This window comes from Equus asinus, chromosome 13, assembly GCF_041296235.1.
Source record: "Equus asinus isolate D_3611 breed Donkey chromosome 13, EquAss-T2T_v2, whole genome shotgun sequence".
NCBI classification, from domain to species: Eukaryota; Metazoa; Chordata; class Mammalia; order Perissodactyla; family Equidae; genus Equus; species Equus asinus.
Window position 1 is genome coordinate 14,440,042 of NC_091802.1, and position 24,450 is coordinate 14,464,491.

Below are 24,450 nucleotides of genomic sequence, written 5' to 3' on the forward strand. Positions count from 1 at the left end.
CTTGTTTTTATTATTTTCTTATTTCTTTGGTTACATTTATTATTATTTTTATAACAGGTTTATTAAGATACAATTTACATACCATGCAATTTACCCATGTGGGTTAATGCAATTCCGTGGTGGTTAGAATAGTCACAGAGTTGTACAACCACCACCACAGTTAATTTTAGGACATTTTCATCATTCCAAAAGCACTCTTTAGTTTTTCCTCTCCATTCCCTTCCTGCCAACCCCATCATTAGGCAGCAGCTAATTTACTTTCTGTCTCTGTAGATTTGCCTATTCTGTGTATTTCATACAAATCAAATCATATAATATGTGGCCTTTTGTGTCTGGTTTCTTTCAGTTAGAATAATATTTTCAAAGTTCATCTATGTTGTAGCACATATTAGTACATCATTCTTTTTTATGGCTGAATAATATTCCATTGTATGGATATACCACATCTATTTATCCTTTCATTAGTTGATAGACATTTGAATTGTTTCTAATTTTTTCTTATTATGAATAAAGATGCTATGAACACTTGTGTACAAGGTTTTGTGTGAACACATTTTCAATTCTATTGGTATATGCCTAGGTATAGAACTGCTGAATCGTATGATAATTCTATGTTCAATTTTTTGAGAAACTGCCAAACTGTTTTCCATAGTGAGTGTACCATTTTATACTTCTACCAACCATGTATGAAGGTTCCAATTTCTCTATATCCTCCCCAACCCTTGTTATTATCTTTCTTTTTGATTCTATCCATCCTCCCGGGTGTGAAGTAATATCTCATTGTGGTTTTGATTTGCATTTCTCTGATGGCTAATGATACTGACATCTTTTCTTGTGCTTATTGTCCATTAGTATATCTTCTTTGGAGAAATGTCTATTCAGATCTTTCGCTCATTTTAAAATTGGGTTATCTTTTTATTATTGAGTTGTAGGATTTCTTTATATATTCTAGATACAAGTCCCTTATCAGATACATGATTTGTAAAGCTTTTCTCCCATTTTTTGGGTTTTCTTTTCACTTTCTCAATACTGTCCTTTGAAGCACAAAAGTTTTAAATTTTGATGATGTCCAATTTATCTATTTTTTCCTTTGTAGCATGTTCTTTTGGAGTCTTATCTAAGAAACCTTGTTTAATCCAAGGGCACAAAGATTTATGCTTATGTTTTTCTAAGAGTTTTATAGTTTTATCTCTTTTATTTAGGTTTTTGATCCATTTTGAGTTAATTTTTCTATATGGTGTGAGGTAGGGGTCCAAATGCATTCTTTTGTATGTGGATATACAGTTATCCCAGTACTATTCTTTGGATTTATTTTGCTATTTTTTTTTTCTAGAGATTTTATTTTTCCTTTTTCTCCCCAGTACCTAGTTGTATATTTTTAGTTGTGGGTCCTTCTAGTTGTGGCATGTGGGACGCCGCCTCAGCATGGCTTGATGAGCAGTGCCACGTCTGTGCCCAGGATCTGAACCAGCGAAACCCTGGGCCGCCAAAGTGGAATGTGCGAACTTAACCACTCGGCCACGGGGCCGGCCCCTATTTTGCTATTCTGTTTCTAACTTTTTACAATAAATGCTAGCTCATTAAGTTTTCAGTCTTTCTTCTTGTCTAATATGAGCATTTAAAGTTATACATTTTCCTTTAAGTATTTTTTACTTTTTAATCCCCCCCAAATTAGTAAAAATAACAACCCAAGAGAGGCTTATTCTGTGGCTTCAAGAACACCTTGGCACATCACTCTGTACCACCCTCTGCCAGGTACACAAATCCAAATTTAATAAGCATAGGCCTGTACTAATCTTGAAAGGTTATCCTATTATTAATTTAATAGGATCGACTCATTCATTCAACAGATATTTGTCAAGTGCCTACTGCATAGCATCATTATATTAAGTTCTGAGAACAGAGAAGCGAAATAGAGTCCTGCCACCACAAAGCTTACTGACATTTGAAAAGAAAAATAAATTGCAATACTGCACAATAAATGTAAGGCGAGGAGGTATAATATCTGCTGGAAACAGGAAACATAGGAGTAAGATTAATTTTCAGATTGAGAAATGTTTTCTGAAGGAAATTGCTTCTTTCAAGGACCTGAAAGATGAATTAGTAGGAGTCTGCCAAGTACATAGCAGAAAAGAGTGTTCTGGGCCATTGGAATAGCAAATGGAAAGACCCAGAGGTGTAAAAAAAACCTTGACCTTTTGGAGGAAGGAAAAGAAGTGTAGTGTGTCAGGAGCAGAGAGTGTCAGGAAAAGGCACAGGATGAGAGAGTCAGGATGAAGCTGGAGTGTTCCCAGAGAGTAGACTGTAAAGGGCAATTGAACTGTATCAGGGAGCTTAGACTTCATTCTAAAACAGTTGGGAGGCTCCTGCAGAGTTTTCAGTAGGAGTGGTACAATAGCAGATTTGCATTTTGAAAGTTGTGCTGTGGCTGCAGAAAGTAGATGAGGAGAAGGAGAGTCAAGCCCAGTGAGGTCAAGCCAGGAGAACCTTACAGAGGTTGTGGCACTAATACAGGCTTGGATTAAGGAGTGTCCAGAGGAATGGAAAGGAGGAACATTCAGGCCAGATGTAGGAGTGAAAAAGGGGGAGCACCAAGGCTGACTCTCCTGTTTCTGACCCGGGTGCCTGGGCACCACTGGTTGTGACAGAGCAGGTCTGGGGAGAAGACAAGGAGTTCCCAGCAGGGTAGTCTGAGGTGCTCATGGGACACTTCTCCATGGCCTTATTTGGACCTGGCTCTCTTCTAAAGACTCAGTTTCCTCAGCCCTCTCAAGGGAAGGCTGTCTTCTCTCATACTCCCTGGATCTCATGGCCATAGGCTTAGCATCTTCTCTTGTTCCCCATTGCTGCTTTTCTCCTTTTCTCCTCCTTTTCCTTCCCTAACCTTAGCTCTTGTGAGACTAAGGCCATCTGCTTTACCACTTGTTGCTCCCTTTATTGCTATTATCTATGGACTCATTCACCAGTGACTTTGGCTCCTGGTTCAAAGCCTTTTTCATATTTCTTGGGCCCTTGTCCTCGGGGACTTAATTACCCACGTGGATGACCTATCCAGTACTTCTAGCTGTCCCTTCCTTGACACCTCCCCTCCCCTCCCCACCAGCCAGCCTCTCCCACATTCACATGAGAACACCTCACCACCCACAACCATACCACAACCGAATTCTGGATTTCAAGCCATCCACCCTGACCACCATTTCCTGTCCTTCAAGCTCACTTGCTTTAGTGTCTACACTACACAATTCTTCAACCTCATCAAGACCCCATTATTTGTATCACTTTTTCACTATTCAACCCTAACCTTCCTGTTTTCACTTCTTTTTCTACTCAGCTTAGAAAATAGACCGTTACAACAGTCACTCGCTTCATACGCCCTCAACAAATGGGCTTGTCTGTCTCCGTCTTGCTCTCCATTTGCTTGACTGGCTAACCTTCAACCCTAAATGTACACAACTATCAGCCTTCTCCAGACCTGCACCTGAGTTAGCAGAAAAAAAAATTACTGAACTGAAACTACTGGCTCCACTTTCAGTTCACGACCACAAACCTCACACATGCATTCAACACTGAGATCTCTATTTCCTTACCTGACATTCTGTCTTTAGCCTGCTCTGCTCTGCCTGCTGTCAGCACTGCTCCATCAGATGCCTTCTATCAAGGTCAACAACAACTTCCTATTTTCAAAATTCAGTGCACGCTTCTCAGCCCTCATCTTTCTCAACTTCTCAGCAGCATGTGGCAGTTGACCATTCCTTTCTCCTGAGAACATCTTCTCCTATCTTGGCTTTTGCAACACTACACATTGTTTTTTCTCCTTTTTCCCCCACTCTTTCTCAGCCTCCATTGCTTGCTTTTCCTCTTCTACCTGACTTCCAAATGTCTGGCTGCTTCTGGGCTCATTTTTAGGCTTAAAAAGAAAAATCTCATTACACCCTCCCCTAGGAAACCTAATGCTGATCTCTCCAAAACTGTATCTATAGCTTTGGCCTCTTCTCTGAGCTCCAGTGTGAAGTATGCACATGCTTATTTGACATCTCTGCTTGGATGTCTAATAAACAGCAAAAATAGAACCCATCCAAAATAGATCTCTTGATACTTCCCCAGACCTGTTGTTCCCTTCTCCGTTTCTGAAATCAAGCCAGTTATGCCAGGAGTCACAAACCTAGGAGTCATCTTTCCTCTTCAGCCACGTTCAATCTGCCAGCAAGCCCTTTCTATTTTACTTCCAAAATTTATCTCAAATCCATTCCCCCCTCCCCAACACCTGCTCTACCATCCCTGTCCCCACCACCATCTTTTGCCTCATCTTCAGCAATAGCCTTCTGACTGGTCTTCCAGCAAACACTTCTCTTTTCTATAAGCACCAATGGGAGCTTTAAACAACATAAATCAGATCACACCCCCCTCAAGTCTTCCACTACAACTAAACTAAAATCCAAACTCTTTGCTGTGGTCAACAAGGCCCCTTGTAAGATGATTTCTGTGTGCCTCTCCAACTCTTCTTGGCTCCCTTCTCACTAGGCTCCAGTGGAGCCTCCCCACCCATGCTGACCTCCTTTCTAGTCTCTGGACAAGCCAAGTTCTTTCTTACTTCAGGGCTTAGAAGTAGCCGTTATTCTACCTGGAATACTCTTCCCCAGAATCTTCAAATTGCATCTTCTGTTTGTAATTCAGATCTCAGCCCAAGTATAATCTCTTGAGGGAGGACTTCCCTGACTACCTTATCTAGAAGAGACCACTTTCCTCAGTTATTCACTCACCCTATTTATTTCCATCATATCACTTATCATAATACAATGCTAACTCATAATACAATGCTAACTCATAATACAATGCTATCATAATACAATGCTAACAATGTAACATTTGTTTACTTTTTTACTGACTGTCCTTTCCCATTGGACGTCAGTGCCATGAGGGCAGGGATGTGGTCTGCCTAGTTTACTCCCAGGTCATCAAATTGCCTCTAGCTCACAGTAGGTGCTCAATAAACATTTGCTAATAAATGAATATAGGGTTAGACAGTTGGGGGTGCAGATTATGAACCTCTGGTGAAAGATCTGGACTGGAAATAAAGGTTTGGGAATTATAAGAAATAAATCTTAATAAGCAAGGAATAGAAGGGAACTTCCTTAACTGCCAAAAGGAGCTACAAAAAAAATCTGCAGCATGAGACTTAATAAGGAAACATTGAAACTGTCCCTTTAAGAGTGGAAGGAGACAAGGGGGCCCACTACCACATCTTCTATGCCACTCTGCTGGAGTGAGGCAAAAAACAGAAACAATGTTTCAAAAAAAGAACTAGAAATGCCATTATTTAGACAAGTATTATTTAGGTAGAGAATCAAAATAATCTAGAGATGAATGATTAATTTAGAGTTTAGTGAGGTTTGCTGGATTAACCTACAAAAGTCAATTGCTTTTTAAAATAATTTTTTATACACCAGGAAAATGCAGACTATCTCATTATTCTGAGCTTATCTCTATATGTAAATGAAAACAACCATTATATCATTACAAAACTCACTGTGAGCACAGTGAATTAAAAAGAGACATACCAAGGCATGTTATCATGATACTTTAAAATACCAGCTATAACAAGAAAACCCTAAGAATATCCAAGAAGAAAAAAAATAGGCCACTTACAATGGAACAAGAATCAACAGCAACAGTGGATGCTAGAAGGTAATGGACCAATGATTTCATATTTTTGAAGAAAAATTACTTGATTTTAAACATAAAATTCGATACCCAGATAAACTGGCATTAAAATGTAGATGTTTAAAATTTTCACATTTTTGGACATATAAGGACGTAGAAAAATTGCCTCATATATACTCATCAATGTTATGTGATAATATGCTCCAGCAAAACAAGGGAGTAAACAAAAGAGACTTACACTGGAGATCTGGGACGTGGTAGACTCAGCCCAGGAGAGCAGCCGGAGGGAATCCTAGGAAGACTTCTATGTGGCAGGCACGGCCCAAAGCAATCAGCCCAGATTAGAGAGGGAATACAGAGGCTTCCAGGAGGCAGATCTCCAAGCAAAAGGGCTTGATAGGATATGACAGCAATGGGGTGGGATAGGGAAGGAAAGGATATTGATTATAATCAAGATACTGCAAGAAAAAACTTATAATTAGAAACTCTAGGCCAAAAAAAAATCTGCGTAAGGAATAAATATTATTATAATCCATTATAGTATTTGGCTCTCTTAGTCAACATTTATAAAGTCACAATGGTGTAAAAACTATTTATTGATATAACTAAATGTGATGATTTAATGATATTAGGAGAATAAAGGGTGGAAATAACAAGATAGTTAAATTCTTATCGGTGGGGGCCCACTGGGGCGAGTGGTTGAGTTCACACGCTCTGCTTGGGCAGCCCAGGGTTTTGCTGCTGGGATCCTGGGCGCTGACCTAGCACTGCTCTTACAACTAGGATATACAACTATGGACTGGGGGGCTTTGGGGAGAAGAAGAAGAAAAAAATTCTTATCAGTTACAGCAAGAATAAATATATAAGGTCTATAATGGGTAAATCAAGATAATGTATTCTAAGAATATCATTTAGAATAAATGATAAGAAACTGAAAGAGTTAAAAGGGATCACCTCTGGCAAGCAGGATTTAGGAATGGGGAAGGAGCGTGACAAAGCATGTTTATTTTTTGCTGTAAGTCTTAATACACTGATTATGAATTATGTGTATTTACTACTTTGATAAAATTAAAAATTCATTCAAACAGAAAGATTTTTGGTCTAGAAAGGAGGGAAATGGAGTTTTTAATGGGAAAGCTAAGGAAGCTTCAGAGTCCGTGTGAGGGCTGGAATCTCTTCTAGGCGAGAGAGGAAGCCATGTCGCAACCAGGCAGCATTTCTGATAACCGGCCTAAAGAGATCTCAGAGGAAGAAAAGACCGATTCCCCAAGCTTGTTTGTGATTTATTTTCTCACTCTAAATAAATAGTCATTTCGAACTTTATTTTTTTTACTCTTTTCCTTAAAGAGAGTCTGTCCTTCAAATTCCATAAGCTTGAGGCTTCACAAAACCTAGGTTAAGTTAACTCCCGAGGCGGGGGTGGGACTTGTTATTCCAAAGAGTTCGGATTCATTCACAGTGTTTGTTTATTCCTTTTAATTCTTGTTCTAAGGGGAGAGTAAGGACACTTTTTTCAGTAATTTTTTAAATAAAAAAACTGTATTGGACCTTGCTCCTCCTCGGGCTTTTCCCCTTACCTAGAACTCACCGAAACTGTAAGCCCCTTGATGGTAGGAACTGTATTTCTCTGTGTCTTTTGTAGCTCAGGTACAAACTTAATACAGGTTTTATAAATATTTGTTGAAGAAACAGATAAATTTGAGTGCCGTGAAGAATTACTCTTCCTTCTGCTCCATCTCTTTATTGAGACTCTGTTTTACACAAACAGAAGGCTGCAGAAACGAGGAAAAGAGGAAGCAGAGCGGAGAAAGGTTGTTTTTCCCAAACCCTAGATCCCACACTTCCACTTTACATAATCGACGCCTTTCTGGACATTTTGAATTGTGTATACTGTATCCGATTTTGCTAATCTCAACTCTCCTTACTAAAAGAGATTATTATTAACAACGCTTAAACATTGCACACTATGAGATGCAGAACATTTTGCTTATTTCAAGAATCTTTGTGCATTCTTTCTGTAAAGTGAATTATCAGCATATATTAAGTCTATTTCGGGGGTTTGCTTAAAATGGGGCACACCAGTACTAACTTCGGCTTTAACAATGACTGACTCGCCCAACATGTGTGGGGTGTCAGATGTGTGTTGACTGCTCGCCAACAACTAAACGTCTACTACTTCTTTTGGCCCCTTCACTTTCAGGCCACCTGCTTCAACCCGGAGGCGGCGTCTTGACCCTCCGCGACCTCTTTGTCATGGCGTCCGCGGGGCGTCTACCACCTGAGGCCTTAGCAGGCAGGCGGGCGTCGACCTTCCCAAGATGGCGGCGGCCGCGGCCACTGCGCACACGGGGCGGGACTCCGCCGCCGGGGGCGGGGCAGGTAGGCCGAGGGGTAGGGCTTGCGGGCGGGCCTACGGCGAAGTAGGCAGCCCCACCGCGCCTGCGTGGAGCGGCCCTGCGCGCAGTGAGGCTGTGGCGGGGGAAGGCACCAGTGGGGCCGACGGGCGGGTTGAAGGAGGGAAGCGGGCGAGCGAAGTCCCAGTGCGCGCCGCGGCGGCCCGGTACCCTCCCCTTCCGGGCGCTGTGAGGAGAGCTGAACGGAGCGCACTCGAGCCGGCAGCGAGGCGCCGCTCCCGCCGCCGCAGCCCGGCCTCCCTCGGCTTCGGCGCTCCCGTCGTGGGGGCCCGGGTTCCTCAGCACACCCAGCGCCAGCAGCCCCCACAGCCTGTCCCCAGCCCTTCGGAAGCCCCGGCGCCAGCCCGGGCCCTCGGCAGGGAGGATGACGGAGCTGCAGTCTGCACTGCTACTGCGAAGACAGCTGGCAGGTGAGCGGGCGGCGGGGCGCCGGCCGGGCCGGGCCGCGATCGCGCTAGCCGCTGCCCGCCGCCTCCTCCCCGCCTCCCGGGCAGGCTGCCGGACGGCCGAAGGGGAGCAGCGGCCGGCGGCCAGGCCGGGTGCGGGCCTGCGAGGGTGGGGAGCCCGAGGCGCCGGGCCGGGCCGGGCCCAGCACTTCTTCCCCGGCTTTCGGAGGGCATTGGGGGCGGGGACGCGCCCCAGCCCGGACGCCCGGACGGGCCTGGCGCCCGGGGGGAAGGAGAGGAGCCCGCCCCCGCCCCCACTGCTCGGTGGGCCGGGGCGGGGGAGGGGCGCGGGTCCCCAGCCCGGCGACCCTCCTCGGAGGGGCGGGTCCCGCCTCAGGTGCGGCCGAGGCCGCCGGACCCTGGGGCAGAGGAAGATCTGGGCCCGGCCCGCGGCGGGTCCCGGCTCGGGTGTCGGAGCGGCGGGCGGGCGGTGGGGGCGAGAGTGGGCGACGAGGCTGGCCCCTGGCCGGAGGGGCGAGGCGCGCAAAACTTCTGCCCGGGCAGCGCCGGGTCCGGGGAGTTGTGGGCGACAACAAAAGCGCCGGCCGCCGCAGCCTCGTCGCGGTCGCGCGGGGCTCCGAGGACCTGGCGGGCAGCGGGACGGCGGCTCGCCTGCCTCCGCCTGGCACGGGCTCCGGCCGCGCCGCCCGGCTGGGGGAGGGTGGAGCGGGCAGAGGGGAGAGCCGCTGGCTTGCCGGCGCCGGGCTTTGTGCTCCGAGCAGCTCCGGCCCCTGCGCAGGCCCGCGGAGCCCCGGGGCTGCGGCCCGCGGGCTCCGGCTCGGGGCGGCGGCCGGGGCGGCCTCCCCAGAGGTGCCTGCGTCCCCCCTCCCCCATTGTCCCAGCCTCCGGCCGTTTGCGGCTTCCAGGTTGACTTTTTAGGGGGTTGGCTCCTGTTCTGCTAGGACTGTGTGAGCGGAGCATGCGCAGTGGAGACATACGTGTGCGGAGTGTAAGGGGGGAGGCGGGTTGGTGGCTTCACAATGCCGCCCCACGTGCTGCCAGATTTAAAGAGAAATGATCCAGCAGTTACCCCTGCTGTCCAACGCCCAGCGTGTGTCCTTCTGAGTTCAGGCGGATCTTCACCTCCCCCTTCTCCAGCCAGCAGTCCTTAGCCCTCGGCAGAAGCCAAAGGCTGGAGTGAAGAACTACTTTTGAAGTAGATTTACTAAGAGTTTGAGGTGTTAGTTAAATCACCTTTATGGCTTCTTAAGGAAAAGGTTGTCAGGGGCTGTTACAGATTGTATAATTAGGTTTATTATTAGACCATGAGCAAGCAGGTTTGGACAAGTATTAAAGTTCTGGGTTCTCAGAGGGAGTGACTTGAAGTGTATGGAGAAGTTCTAGTGATCCCTGTGTCCATCAGGAATAATGTATTGGAAAAGCAGTCAGAGAATAACGACTTTATTGCGTCTTGTATTTGCAAACACATCTTACTTTTTTGTGTATTTTTTTTTTCGACTTGTTTTGGAGGAAGGAGTTAAGGTTTTCTTTTGTCTCTCTAAGAATTCTTTAATCAGAATGTTATTATGTGGTGAACTATTAAACTATTAAAATACTAAATATTAAAATAGTACTCAACTCTTACACAATGGTAAAGATAGGTATTCTAAAAGGTGTAAAAGATGTTACACAGTTACTGAGAAAATATGACTAATAACAGTGCTAGCAGTAGCAATATTTCAAAACTGTTTCCTACCTACTTGTGAACCAGGTATAGCTTTTGATAGCCACTTGGTTCAGTTTTGCACTCTTCTTTTGACAAGATTAATCTCAAATAGTGATGAACTATTTCCCAAAGCTATTTATTAGTGGTTGACTTTTTGATAAGGCACACTAAAATATGCTTTAAGGTTGGAGGAGAGAATGACTTAGTTTGTAATTTTTCAAGCCTTATTATAGAGTTACTTAGCTGCTGATTAATTTTTCTTCTTGATCAGAAACAATGGACTGTTCTTAATATTTTCTTAAAATTTTGAAGGATTTTAATTAACTTGCTCAAAATGTAGAGAATAGTAGACCAAGGCAGTGCATTAAGTGAAATGTAAAAATATCAAGTTTATTGGAAAGACTTGATAACTACATACTAAAGGCCCAGTTGTATTTTAGCAGTACATTGTTTGAGCTTTGTGGTTCTTCAAATATCATTTGAACACAGGAAAGAATGGTAAACTGTAATCTATTGAAAGCATTTAGAGTGAACTTTTGGAAGGCTTAATAGTAAATGCTTTAAAAATCTTGAAATGTATTGAATTGAGTAGACACACAAACCTGTAAGCGATTTTAGCTGCTAGAATTTCAGAGACTTCCAACGGCAGTGGCCAACAATGGTTACATTTATCGAGCTCCTAGTCTGCCAGCCCTTAAGGATTTTACTTCATTACTTGAGGGGAGAATTTATTGTGTGTGTTTTGTTTTGTTGGTAACTGTAATGAAGAACCTGGTTACTTTCAGAGTTGAGCAGAATGGTCCCGTGGGCTGCAGAGTTTCTCAGCCTTGGCAATACCGACATTTGGGGCCAGTTATTGTTGTGCAGGCCTATACTGTGCATAAGAGAATGTTTAGCAGGATTCTTGGCTTCTGCCCACCAGATGCCAGTAGTACACCCCCTCAGTTGTGACAACCAAAAATGTCTCTCTTGCCAAATATCCCCTGATTAGCAAAATCATCCCAGGTTGAAAAATCACTGGTTTAAGGTGTTTTAGATAAGACCATTATGGCTATGGTGGGTGAAGCAAGTAAGAACACCTAAGAGGTTGGTGAAATCAGATAGGTTGTGTATTTCTTTGTGGAGTGGATATTATTAGACTATGACTTACTCCTTTGCGAATTTAGCAGTGACACTTCAGCTTTTGCAGTGCAGCATGCTAGACATTAAGAAGTCCCACAGCACAAGAGATCATTTAAAAAAGTTTTGTTTTTTGAGAACTTGTTATCACACTGGTTAGAAATGCAAAGAGTACAAAAAGGTATAGTCTTTCCACCCTGACCCCAAGTTCTGTTCTTGGAAGCAACTATCATTGATAGTTTCTGTGTGTCTGTTCAGAGAGATTCTTGTTTATGTGTTTACATGGGGTGATGTTTATCAGGGACTGACATGTACCAGGCACTGTGCTGGGTGCTTTACATACGTTATCTCATTGAATCCTGCCAATAGGGAAGTAGAGGGTAGGGAGGTTAAGTAACTTGCCCAAGGTACTGAGTGGTGCTTCTACGTTCATATACTGGACCTTCTTTTTTTTTTTTTTTTTTAAAGATTGGCACCTGAGCTAACATCTGTTGCCAATCTTTTTTTTTTCCTGCTTCTTCTCCCCAAGGACCCCCATGACACACTTGTATATTCTAGTTCTGGGTCCTTATGGTTGTGCTGTGTGGGATGCCGCCTCAGCATGGCTTGCTGGGCAGTGCCGTGTCCGTGCCCAGGATCCAAACCAGCGAAACCCTGGGCCTCCGAAGCAGTGCACGCGAACTTAACCATTTGGCCACTGGGCTGGCGTCCTATTTTGTTGTTTTTAATTGGCTATATTACCTCCCAGGGAGCAGTAATTAATTCAATCATGTAATTGGGTTTTATAAATTTAAATATTCAAAGTTAATTTATCCAGTAGCTACCAAAATGATTGGGAAATGTTCTCATCTTAATAAAATTTGTTGTACAAAATAATACACATATCTAAGTGATATTCTTTTTTTTAATTAAAAAAGTTATTTTATTGAGGTCATATTGGCTTACAACGTGTAAATTTCAGGTGTACAATGTTATATATCAGGTTCTAAATAGACTGCATCGTGTTCACCACCAATAGTATAGTTTTTATCCGTCACCATACATATGTGCTCCTTTATCCCTTTCGCCCTCCCCTCGTAAGTGATATTCTTAAGGTCATCATAAAAAGATATTTTAGCTATTGTCAACTTAAGACCAACATTCTGCACTATCAAGGAAAGTATCTTTGAATTTAATGTCACAGACTGGAAGTAGCACTAAGCTTTTTGGTATTGGCAGTTAACTCTGAGGGAAAAAATTGGGCTAATTGGACTTATTCTCTACTCTAACCATACTAAATTTTACTATATGACAAGCATTTATAAGGAATAGAGGAAGTTTTTGGTTTTTTTTAAAGATCACTTGAGGTTTTTTAACATTAATAACAGATTTCCCTTAGTTATGTTGTTGTAGGCACTTGTCATTCCAGAACTAGGGCGAAAAATCTCTTTATGCAATAATGATAAAATAATTGAGCTTCTTTTACTGTAGAATTTTGTTTGTGTATGTTAAGGTAATCTGGAAAATTGCCAAATCTTTGTCAGCTTGGCTACCCATGTAAGCAGGTTGTTTTGATGAGTTAGTTATGTGTGTTTCTCAGACTTAATGTGCAATAAGATCACTTGAGAGTCTGTTAAAAATACAGATTCCTGGCCTCACCTGCACAGAGCGTTCATCTAAATGTCTTGATGGGGCCCAAGAAAACCCAGTGTTTAAAGCAGCACTTTTGGTGGCTCTGAAGCTGGTGTTGAGCCACAGTGCAATAGGTGCCCTAAACTGTTTTTTTTCCCTCTGGAGGGCCACCTGCAGGTAGCCCAGTTCCTAGTTTTTGTGATGCGCTGTTTCATTAGCACCCCTGATGTTCCTAGGATATTCAAAGAATACGCTTTAAAAGGAGGAGTTAGAAAGATTTAATATTTCTTACTGACCTTTCTAGAATATATTGGCACTCCGACATACAATTCCGTTAACAATCTTAAGCAGAAACAGAGTAACTGATTATTGACAGGGACCACCCTGGTGGTAGAAGATTCTAGCTGATAAGCATAATATCAATACTCTTAATATTAATAGTTGTTAACCCACATATTTAGAAATGGAAGAGAAATCTAAAAGTAATTTACACTGTATCAACCTACTAATTGTTTAACACAGTCTGGGAATTTTTGTGTCCAGAAATCATTACGCTGTTATAGAACTAATGCAGCTACTACATATTGTACTGGATATGCTGGCAGAAAAAAACACAAATGAAGTAAACATTGTGGTTGAGGGACAGGTGTTGGATCATTTATAAGCCCTGTAGAGGAGGGAGCATCAAGGAATTATGCTTCCGATGTATTGTGTTACAGAATCTAAAGTAGATAGTCTTATTTTGCAATATATACATACCTCAAATCATTACATTGTATACCTTAAACGTACACAGTGTTATATGTCAATTATATCTCAGTAAAGCTGGAAAAAAGTCTTAATTTTTTAGTGGATATGAATTGCTATTAGGGGGTAAATGGTTTTTAAGTTATAATTTCTCTTATTCAGGGAATATATTTGATAATATATAATGAAATTTAGTTTTTTATAAGTAACAGGAGTTTAATTTTCTGTAAACTACTTCAGAATGAAATATACTTTCTACATTAGTCTTTTGTAATGGATGAGCTCACTTTCTAAAATAGTGCTAAATATATTAAAATGTCAAAGTATACAATGTGTAGGTATTAGTATATTAGTATAATCTGCACTTATTGTAAAGTAGTACCAAAATATATAGTTTTATCATATAGTTTACATAAGCTAATACACATTATATTTGGTGAATGCACATAATTGTGAAATTCGATGCCTTGATTATTAATAGAGTGATATCTGATATGGAAAATCTGAAAATTCATTCACTACCACTATATTGTTGCTTTTTGACTTCCTTTCCTTCTGTGAAGAGTGTTTGTATTATTAAGATGTTTCAGTCTTTGGATTATTTGGTCTTGGGTACTTCAGTGAAAGTTTTTTTTGAGGAGTGGTATGCTGATTTATGGTAAACTGTAGTGTGAATGTGCTCTTGCTTCAAGCAAGTAAAATGTTATTCATTTTTTTGTTTTAATGGCCTCAGTTCAATTTAGGATGAAGAATTTTGCATTTCTTAATTATTGAGAAATACTTTTGTTAGAATTTAAAACACTAGATAGATGACCTCCAAGGCTCTGTTTAATGCCATCTTTAATTGGTTTGTAGGAAATAACTTTTCAGAGAGGAAAGCGTAGTACAGATATATGCTTATGGAAGCAGTCTGGCAAGGTAGAAGTAGCGTAGTTATATCTGGTTGTGATGGCATTTCAGGTACAGAAAAGTATAAATAACAAAAAGCAAATATTTTGCAACTTTTGGTAAGAACGTGAGTTATTGATAAGAACAGTTGAGAGAATAAGAATAAAATGCATTTTTAGGAAATAAGATATATACATGTTAAAATACAGCATTTTAAACTTTTTTTCTTAGTGCAAGTTAGTATTAGGCTTATTCAAGTAAATCAGAAATTTTTACCAGTGCTGTTCCATTTATAGATTTTGGCCCTCAGAGAAACTGCTGGGAAAAATACTGTAATTTATTGCTATTGCTATAGAGATGTATACCTCTCCTTATGATGTTAAGTTCTAGAAAATGTGTGAAAAGTTAATTTTTGTAAGTAGGTATTTTTATCTTTTATCTATGCTTTATAGCAATGTCTAATAACTTAGAAGAACTGCTACTGCTGCGTTTCTGCTTTTCTTAGACTTTCCTGTACACCTCTCCGTTGGGTAGGAATTTGTTAAAAGTATAAACAACAAAGAACCTGTTTAAATTTTTACCTGGCAGCTATTTTTGCTTTGATCTTGTAAAGCAAGCATTGCTTTTAAAGAACAGTTTATCAATATAAATCTTTATCAAATGTCCTTTATATTAGAAGACACAATTTTGATTTGCTTTTGAATGTGCTTACACTTTAATTGTGTTATCATTTTCTTATTCTTATGTAAGGTGTACTTATTAGAGTTCACATTTCAAGACACAGTAGTGCTAGGTGAAGAGTTTTTAGACATGGTGCCATAAGTGTGATTCATAAAAGGAAATATTGGTAAACTGGACATGATCAAAATTAAAAACTTGGATTTGTGAAAGACAAAAAGACAAGCTACAAATTAGAACATATTTGCAAGGATTGATCTAGAATATGTAAAGAGCTCTCAAAACTCAGCACTAAAACAGTCCATTTAGAAAATGGGCAAAAAATGTGAACAGATATTTCAGATGGCAAATAAGCAAATGGAAAGATGTTCAACATCATTAGAGATTAGGGAGATGTAATTTGAAGCCACAATGAGATAACACCACATACTTATTAGAATAGCTAAAATTAAAAAAAAAATGATAACACCAAATGCTGGCTAGGGAATGTGGAGAATTCTCATACGTTGCTGGTGGGAATGTAAAATGGTACAGCCGCTATGGAAAGCAGTTTGCAGTTTATCATAAAACTGAGTATGCACTTACCATACAATCCATTGAGTACACATTTGGGCATTTATTTCAGAGAAATGAAAACTTATGTCCTCGTAAAAACTATATGCAAGTATTCATAGTAGCTTTATTAGTAATAGCTAAAAACTGGAAGCAACCCAGATGTTCTTCAGTGGGTGAGTAAACTGTGGTACATCCATATCATGGAATATACTAGTCAGCAATAAAAAGAAATAGGCTGTTGATACACAAAACAACTTAGATGATGTCAAGGGAATTATGCCAAATGAAAGAAAGCTAATCTCAAAAGGTTACATACTGTATGATTCCATTTATATAAAATTCATTTTTTTTGTTGTGGTAAAAAGCATATAACATGAAATCGACCATCTTAACGTGTACAGTTCAATAGTGAAACAGATCTCCAAGAACTTTTTCATCTTGAAAAACTGAAACTGTATACCCGATAAGCAACAATTCCCTTTTCCCCCTTCCCCCAGCCCCTGCTAACCACTGACCATTTTACTTTCTATTTCTGTGAATTTTTTTAAAGATTGGCACCTGAGCTAACAACTGTTGCCATTCTTTTTTTTTTTTCCTACTTTTTCTCCCCAAATCCCCCTAGTACATAGTTGTATATTCTAGTTGTGGGTCCTTCTAGTTGTGGCATGTGGGATGCTGCCTTAGCATGGCCTAATGAGGGGTGCTGTGTTCTCGCCCAGGATCCCAAACCAGCGAAACCCTGGGCCACCCAAGCGGAGTGTGTGAACTTAACCATTTGGCAATGGGGCCGCCCCTATTTCTGTGAATTTGATTTGTGATACCTCATATAAGTAGAATTTGTCTTTTTGTTACTGGCTTATTCATTTAGCATAATACCCCAAAGTTTCATCCATGTTGTAGCCTGTGACGGGATTTCCTTCCTTTTTAAGGCTGAGTAATATTCCATTGTGTATGTATATACCACATTTTGTTAATCCATTCATCCATAGATGGACATGTGGATTGCTTCCACCTTTTGGCTGTTGCGGTTATTGCTGCTCTGAACATGGATGTGCAATTATGTCTTCAAAACCCTGTTTTCGATTCTTTTGGCTATATGCCAAGAAGTGGGATTGCTAGATCATATAGTAGTTCTATTTTTTAAAATAGACTTTATTTTTAGAGCATTTTTAGGTTCACAGCAAAATCCAGCAAAAAGTACAGAGATTTCCCATATACCGCCTGCCCCCACCACATGCTTAGTCTCACGCATTATTAGTATCCCCCACCAGAGTGGTACATGTGTTAACAATTGATAAACCTACATTGGGTAATTCCATTTTTAATTTTTTTGAGGAACTTCCATACTGTTTTCCATAGTGGTAGCACCATTTTATAGCCCCGCCAGTAGTACGCAAGGGTTTCGGTTTCTCCACATCCTTGCCAACACTTAACTGTTTTTTTGATAGTAGCTGTCCTGGTGGATGTGGGGTGATATCTCATGGTTTTGATTTGCATTTCTCTGATGATTAGTGGTGTTAAGCAACTTTTCACATGCTTATTGACCATTTGTATATCATCTTTGAAGAAATGTCTATTCAAATCCTTAATCCATGTTTAAATCCGTTTATTTGATTTTTCATTGTTAAGTTATATGAGTTCTTTACACACTCTGGATATTAACCCTTTATCAGATATATGATTTACAGATATTTTCTCCCATTCCATAGATTGCCTTTTCACTCTGTTGATTGTGTCCTTTGATGCACAAAAGTTTTAAAATTTAATGTAGTCTCACTTGTCTATTTTTGCTTTTCTTGCCTGTGCTTTTTATGTTGTATCCAAGAAATCATTGCTAAGTCCAGTGTCATGAAGCTTTTCTCCTATATGTTCTTCTAGTAGTTTTATAGTTTTAGGTCTTATGTTTAGATCGTTAATCCATTTTGAGTTAATTTTTGTATATGGTGTAAGATAAGGGTTCAACTTCATTCTTTTGCATATGGGTATCCGGTTTTCCCAGCACCATTTGTTGAAGAGACTGCTGTTTCCCCCTTGAATGGTCTTGACACCTTATAAAATTATTGAAATGACAACATTTTAGGTATAGAGAATAGATTAGTGGTTTTCAGGGATTAGGGACAGTAGTGGTGTATGGCTATAAGATGGTAGCATAAGGGATCTTTGTGGTGATGGAACAGTTTTGTATCTTACATTGGTTATACAGATCTGCAAATGTGATAAAATTGCATAGATCTGCAGGCACATACAAATACAAATGAGTGATGACATCTGAATAAAGTGTATGGACTGTACAAATGTCAGTTTCTTTGGTTTGATATTGTAGTAATACAGGATGTTAGCATTACTCAGTTCCTGAGTAAAGGCTATAGGAGACCTTTCTGTACTATTTTTTCCATTGTCCTATACATCTATATTTCAAAATAAAAGTTTTTAAAAAGTCACTTGTAACCAGAGCATTTTTATCAATTGTTTTTCATGTAGAGATCTCCTTCTTTAAACTTATTCTTCATAGTTAGAAACATAGCAACATAGTTGCCATATTAACACTTTCAAGGAATAGGAAGTTGAAATAGAGAAATCTGTAGTTTGAGAGAGAAATTCCATCTTAATTTTAACTCCTTATTTAAACTTTTTGTGCTGTCAAAAGTTCATTTATTGAGCTCTTGTGTGCAGTTGCATTGAGCAGTGCTGGGGGAACGCAAAGATAATTGATCTGGTGTTCTTACCTCCAGGTGCTGCATTTAGTAGGGATTGATGTACATGTGAACAAAGCTATAATGCAGTATGATAAATACATATATACCCATTGGAGGAACAGAAAGGAACACTGAGGAAGGAGTGATTAATTATGAGGGAGTACAGTGAGATTAGGGAAGGCTCGTAGGAAAACGCCTGTATTTGGATACAGCAGAATCAAGATGTCACTTCTCTTAAGAGCATTAGGTTCTATACTTTAAGAAAAATCTTTGTATTTCTCAGTGTCGGGAAAACAGTAATTGGATTTACTTGACATGACAGACAGAAATCTAAAATTGACAGATTTAAAACAAATAAGTGTTTCTGAGAGACAACTAACCCTTTTGAAGATTTCCAAGAAAATAGTCTGAACACAACTTTCAAGGGATGGCAGCAATTTGTCATTAAGAAAAATATATAAAGGACGTAAGCCTACTCACTTCATGGATATATAAACTTATTCAAAACAGGGAGGAGGGCAGAAAGGAAACTTAAATCACTGAGTGCCTGTTACCCACTCTTCATGATCCTAGGACTTTCAGTATGGTCACATTCAGTTCTCATGGCAAATCTTTGAAGTAAGTATTACCACGTTTTTGAGATAAGGAAATTGGGGTTTATATCTGGTAATTTCCCCAAGCTGGCTCTGATGGAGCTGCCTGCCAGAAATAGGTCTGTCTGCTGATGAAACTTGAGCTCTTTCCTTATCAGTGATTCTTTAACATTTTAGGGGTTCTTAGACTCCTTTGAGAATCTAGTAAGAGTTAAAGACCTCCTGAGAACAGTGCACACTCACCATTTGGGGTATAATTTCAGACGGTTTTCTGATCTCTTGAGTCAAGCTCATTTATGCACATGTAATGCTGTCTCTTCCATCATTCATTCAGCAGATTTGATGCCTGTTTTGTATGATGGTGGGATGCTGAAAGAATACTGTTGTATTCCAGGACCTTATAGTCTCCAGAAAATCCTGTAAGCGGGCTGCTTTAAAGCATGTGTTAGAGGAAGTCAGGGAAAGCTTGCTTTTCTCTGGTTCATGGAGGGCTTTGAGGAGTTGGTGGCATTTGTGCTTGACTTTAAAAGGATATGTAAAATTTTATCACATAGAAATAGGGAAAGTATTTAAGGCTGAGGGAAAAGAACAAGCAAGACAGAAGGCTTGTGCTGAGAGCAATTCACTGTGGTTGGAATATGTGATAAACTGAACTGGTGAGAAAACTATTTGGAAAGGTTGGTATTGGTGGAAGACTAAAAATGTTGAAGTGTAGAATTCTGTTTGAGGAGAGGCGAATTGATGTGATCATAGTGTGTTTGGACTAGTGCTACTCAGATTATCTGTGGTGAAAGACCAATTTAAAAAAATTTCCAATTCATTATGTAATGATACTTTGAAAAATAATATAAATGAATTACTAGAAAAATTAAATAAAATAGACAAATTCAAATCCATACTTTATAATATTAGGTTCATCATATAACATGACTATCAAATTGACGTACAAGTTTTTAAGTGCTTACTCTAGGCTTGCTCTGTCATGGGGCAGTAGCAGTTGGATGGCTTGGCACCAGTTAGTGGACCATGGTATAAGTAGCACTGCTTTGGACAGGGTAGAGAATGACATTTAGACTACGTTCTCTCATGAGGCAGAGGTTTTTTGGTTTTGCCTGTTAACTGACATGTCACAGATGCCTAGAAGGGTAACTGAAGCATAGCAGGCAATCAGTAAATATTTATTGAATGTATTAGGACTATCATACTCGATTTTTTTTTCTGAGGACTTAAGCACATGTGAACTAAATCTTTTAAGGTAGAAAGTAAAGCAATTAGAATGCTTGCATTCACTGAACATTTAATTCCTTCTATATGCCAGGCCCTGTGGATGCAAAGATTCATATACAATCCCTGACTTCCCCTTCTAGTGGGACAGGTAGACTTTTATAAACAAATATTGGTCAGTAAGTAGAATATAAATTCTTCACCACAGTAGCATAGACATTCTTGCCCTTTTTTTGTGTTTCCCCCTCATTTACTTGATGAAATGACAGTAACTTTGACCAAATGACGCTTGCTGGAATACCTTCAGTGTCTCAGTAAGGTCCTTATTTTTCTCTCAAAGAAGTTTCTTTAATGGACAACTCTATTTACTATGAGTAGTTTTTCTCTTTATAATTTATAAATTAAAGCTTTTTTCTCTCACCTTTTTAGGTTTTTTTTTTTTTCCCTGTGGCTTCACAGTTTCTCTCTGGTCCTCTACTTTAGCTACCTTGGGCTTCTTATCCAGGTGGCTGACCACATTTTCCAGAAGAGGAAACTAAGTTTGGCTTATTCGCAATAGCAGAACCGAGACAACTACATTTCATTAATCTCTAAGCCTGTCCTTTAACAGTATTTAAACTAGATCTACATAGAGAATATAAAAATGTGTTGGTTCAGTTATCCCTTTCCTGCTTAGGTCCTGGGGTGTCTTTGGATTCATATGTTCTTTGATTTTCTTACTTTTTGGGAGTGAGTCAAATGTATTTAAAATAAATGTCAGATAATCTAAATCAAGATATGCTAGAGGAAAATGACATGTATGTTTTAAAGTAATTTTTCTAATTATAAATGAACATGTTGGTTGTAGATTTGGAAAAGATAAAACATATATATGATATAAACATCAGCCCTCCCTTTACAGCCTCTGTTAACATTTGATTATTTTTCTTTTCATTGTGTTTTGCCTTTTTAGTAAACTGAAATTTTGAAAGGAAGAACCTTTAGTGTTAAGGGTTTTAGTGAAAATCATACTCTTTGAAGTTGAGTTCATTAAACTTTCTTTCACATACTTGATTTTAGGAAACCTAGTACAAGATCAAGAAGTTATTTTTTCAAATTTATTTAGCAAGTAAATGGCAGAAGTAGGTTTCAAACCCAGGTTACCTTATTACTAAGACTACTACTTTTTATACAATAGCACACTGTTCGTTAGACTCTGAAAAGTTTGTGACTTTTGGAAGAGGAGCTACTATTGCTCATGGCCTCACCTGATATTTTTAGTGTGTCTGTTTCTCCATCTTCCGTGTGTAGGATTCTAAAACTAAAATATCTATTTCAAAGCTCCTTATATAGAGGGGGATGTTACTCTGAGACCTTCCTTAATACTCTTTTACCCCAGGTAAGTCGAGGATAATATTTATCTTTTTTTGTGTTTAGCAGTGCATAGAGTGATTTATAGTGTCATCATTAGAAGACTTGGACTTTGGGCTGTGCTAACCTCTTTTTCCAAACTGCTATGAATGCTGTGGTGTGGTAGTTCCCTGGGGAAATAGTGTATTTTCAGTGTCTTCTCTGGTTGTTTTTACATCTCTCCCTTAGGATTATACTTTTGCTGCTGCTTCTACACTTAGCATTTGCCTGGTGGAAACAAAACAAAACTGTCGTTATCCAATTTGATTTATATTTAACTCTTGCAGGTGCAGCAGTGGCACGGGTGAGCGTACTGTGCTTTCTGCTGCCCTCTTCAGGTTCTAAGGCATATGGTATGGCTGTTGGGGAAGCAATACCACTATGATAGAGTTTTTTTAAAAATAAGCTTTTAATTTTAGGACAGTTTTAGATTTACAGAAAAATTGTAAGGATAGTACAGAGAGTTCCTATATATGCTGCACCTAGTTTCCCCTATTAACATCTTACATTAGTGTGGTACATTTGTCACAATTAATGAACCAGTATTGATAGAGTATTAACTGAAGTCCATACTTTATTCAGATTTCCATGGTTTTTACCTCATGTCCATTTTTCTGTTCCAGGAGCCTATTTAAGATACCATATTGCCTTTAGTTGTCATGTCTTCTTAGTCTCCTTTGTCCTGTGAGAATTTCTCAGGGTTTCCTTGTTTTTTGTGTCTTCCGGTTTTGAGGAATATTGGTCAGATATTTTGTAGAATGTCCCTCAAATTGGATTTGTCTAATGTTTTTCTCATGATTAGACTGGGGTTATGGGTTTTCAGAAAGAATACCACAGAGCTGAATTGCCCGTCTCGTCACATCATGTTGGTCGTACATGGTAACCACACGACAACACTGGTGATGGGAACCTTGACCACTTGGTGAAGGCAGTGTTGGTCAGGTTTCTCCTCTGTAAAGTTACTGTTTTTCCTTTTTCCTACCCATTTCTTTGTAAGCTGCTCAGTAAGTCCAGCCCATAGTCAAGTGGGAAGAAGAGATTGGATCCCACCTTCTGGAGGGGAGAATATCTCCTTGTATGTTATTTGGAATTCTTCTATGAGGAAGATTTGTCACTTCTCCCTCAATCATCTATTCAGGATGGACTTGTATATTTTATTTTGTATTTTGGGTTAAAATCAGTATTAGTCAAGGTTCTGCAGGGAAACAGAACTAGTAGGATGGAGGTGTGTGTGTGACGTGATTGATTTGGAGTGACAAGTCTAAAATCTATAGGGTAACATGGCAACCTGGAGACCTAGGGAAGAGTTTTTGTTGCAGTTCAACTCCAAAGGCAGTCAGCTGACAGAATTTCCTCTTGGGGAATGTCTTTTTTTAAAACTAAGGCCTTCAACTGATTGGATGAGGCCCACCCATATTATGGAGGGTGATCTGCTTTACTCAAAGTCTACTGATTTAAATTGTAATCTCATGTAAAAAACACCTTCACAGAAACATTTGGAATAATATTTGACCAAATACAAATGTCTGGGTACTGTGGCCTAGCCAAGTTGACACATAAAATTAACCACATATTTATTTTGTTCCTTATGTCATTTATTTTGTTCCTAAATTGTTCCAGCTTTGGTCACTGAGAGTTCTTTCGGGTTGGCTCCTATGCACTCATCATTTTAGTTCTTGAGCACTTCCTTATTTTGTGATGACTACAGATGTGTCAGACCTATTTTGTGTTTTCTCTATCCCAGCCGTAGAATAAGCTATTTCTCCAAGAATGGTGTCTAGAAACCAAGATCTGAGCATTGGAAGTGCTTGTTGCTACTGGAGTGTCATTGCTTTATAGGACAGAGGTATGCAATATGTGTGTGTATACTGACCCAGGTGTATACATATCTGTAACGTTTCCATGCAGTCATGTGTTGCTTGATGGGCATACATTCTGAGAAACACATCATTAGGCAGTTTGTTGTATGAACATAGAGCTTTGTATGAATGTAGAGTGTACTTACACAAACCTGTGTGGTGTAGCCTACCACATATCTGGACTATATGGTGCTAATCTTATGGGGTCACCTTCATATTGCGGTCCATCATTGGCTGAAATGTCGTTAAGTGGGACATGACTTTATATCCATCTGTATCTATATTAAGCTACACCTACTTTCATACTGATGTTTCTGACTCTAATAAAAGTACTGGAGTGTTCATTCTAGCCTTCCTTTCTTGTTTTTCTGTAAACCTCTCTCTGACAGTGAGAAACCTGACTCTCTACCATTTATTTAAAAGCAATTTCAAAATTGTTAGCCTGTTTCCTTGTGGTAAACAAATTTACAACTAGAGTACAGTGTTCATATAAAGTTCTTTTCATCCCTGTCTTTTCAATTTACAGTCAAAACATTGATTTTCAACGTTACTTAGGTCAGCCCCCTCCCCCCACCTTCGATGAGCTTGTCGTACGTTTGTAACACAGTTAGATTCATTTGTCACAGTCTTCCTTCCATCCTCATTGATTTTTTAAATTTATTCTGTATACATCAAAGTTCACTCTTTGAGAGAACATTTTTACGGGTTTTGACAATTGCGTGAAGTCTTGTATCCATCACCATAAGACCATACAGAATAGTTCTATCACCCTAAAATTTTCCCTTTGTGTCCCCATTGCAGTTGACTACTCCCTCTTCCACCACTCCCTGGCAACCACTGATCTGTTTTCTGTCCCTATAGTTTTTCCTTTTCCAGAATGTCATATGTAGCTTTTAGGGTCGGA

General features: G+C 39.8%; 2 protein-coding genes across 4 annotated transcripts in view; one reads left to right on the plus strand and one right to left on the minus strand.

Moving 5' to 3' along the window:
• Window positions 1–3,726, minus strand: part of SPNS3 (SPNS lysolipid transporter 3, sphingosine-1-phosphate (putative)) — an 88,180-nt gene extending 84,454 nt beyond the window's left edge. Inside the window, exon 1 of the mRNA XM_070482545.1 lies at window positions 3,588–3,726. Within this exon, the coding sequence (XP_070338646.1) occupies window positions 3,588–3,594 (7 nt within the window). The 5' untranslated portion in view covers window positions 3,595–3,726. The remainder of the gene's footprint in view (window positions 1–3,587) is intronic.
• A 4,238-nt stretch (window positions 3,727–7,964) lies between these two features.
• Window positions 7,965–24,450, plus strand: part of UBE2G1 (ubiquitin conjugating enzyme E2 G1) — a 105,541-nt gene continuing 89,055 nt past the window's right edge. For 2 of the 3 annotated variants that reach the window (XR_011493620.1, XM_014832644.3), the window contains exon 1: window positions 8,043–8,485. Coding sequence is in view for 1 of the 3 variants with exons in the window: in XM_014832644.3 (XP_014688130.1) it covers window positions 8,440–8,485 (46 nt within the window). In the remaining 2 variants the exon portion in view is untranslated. Of the gene's footprint in view, window positions 8,486–24,450 lie in introns of all 3 variants that reach the window. The other variant, XR_011493619.1, reaches the window with a different exon arrangement.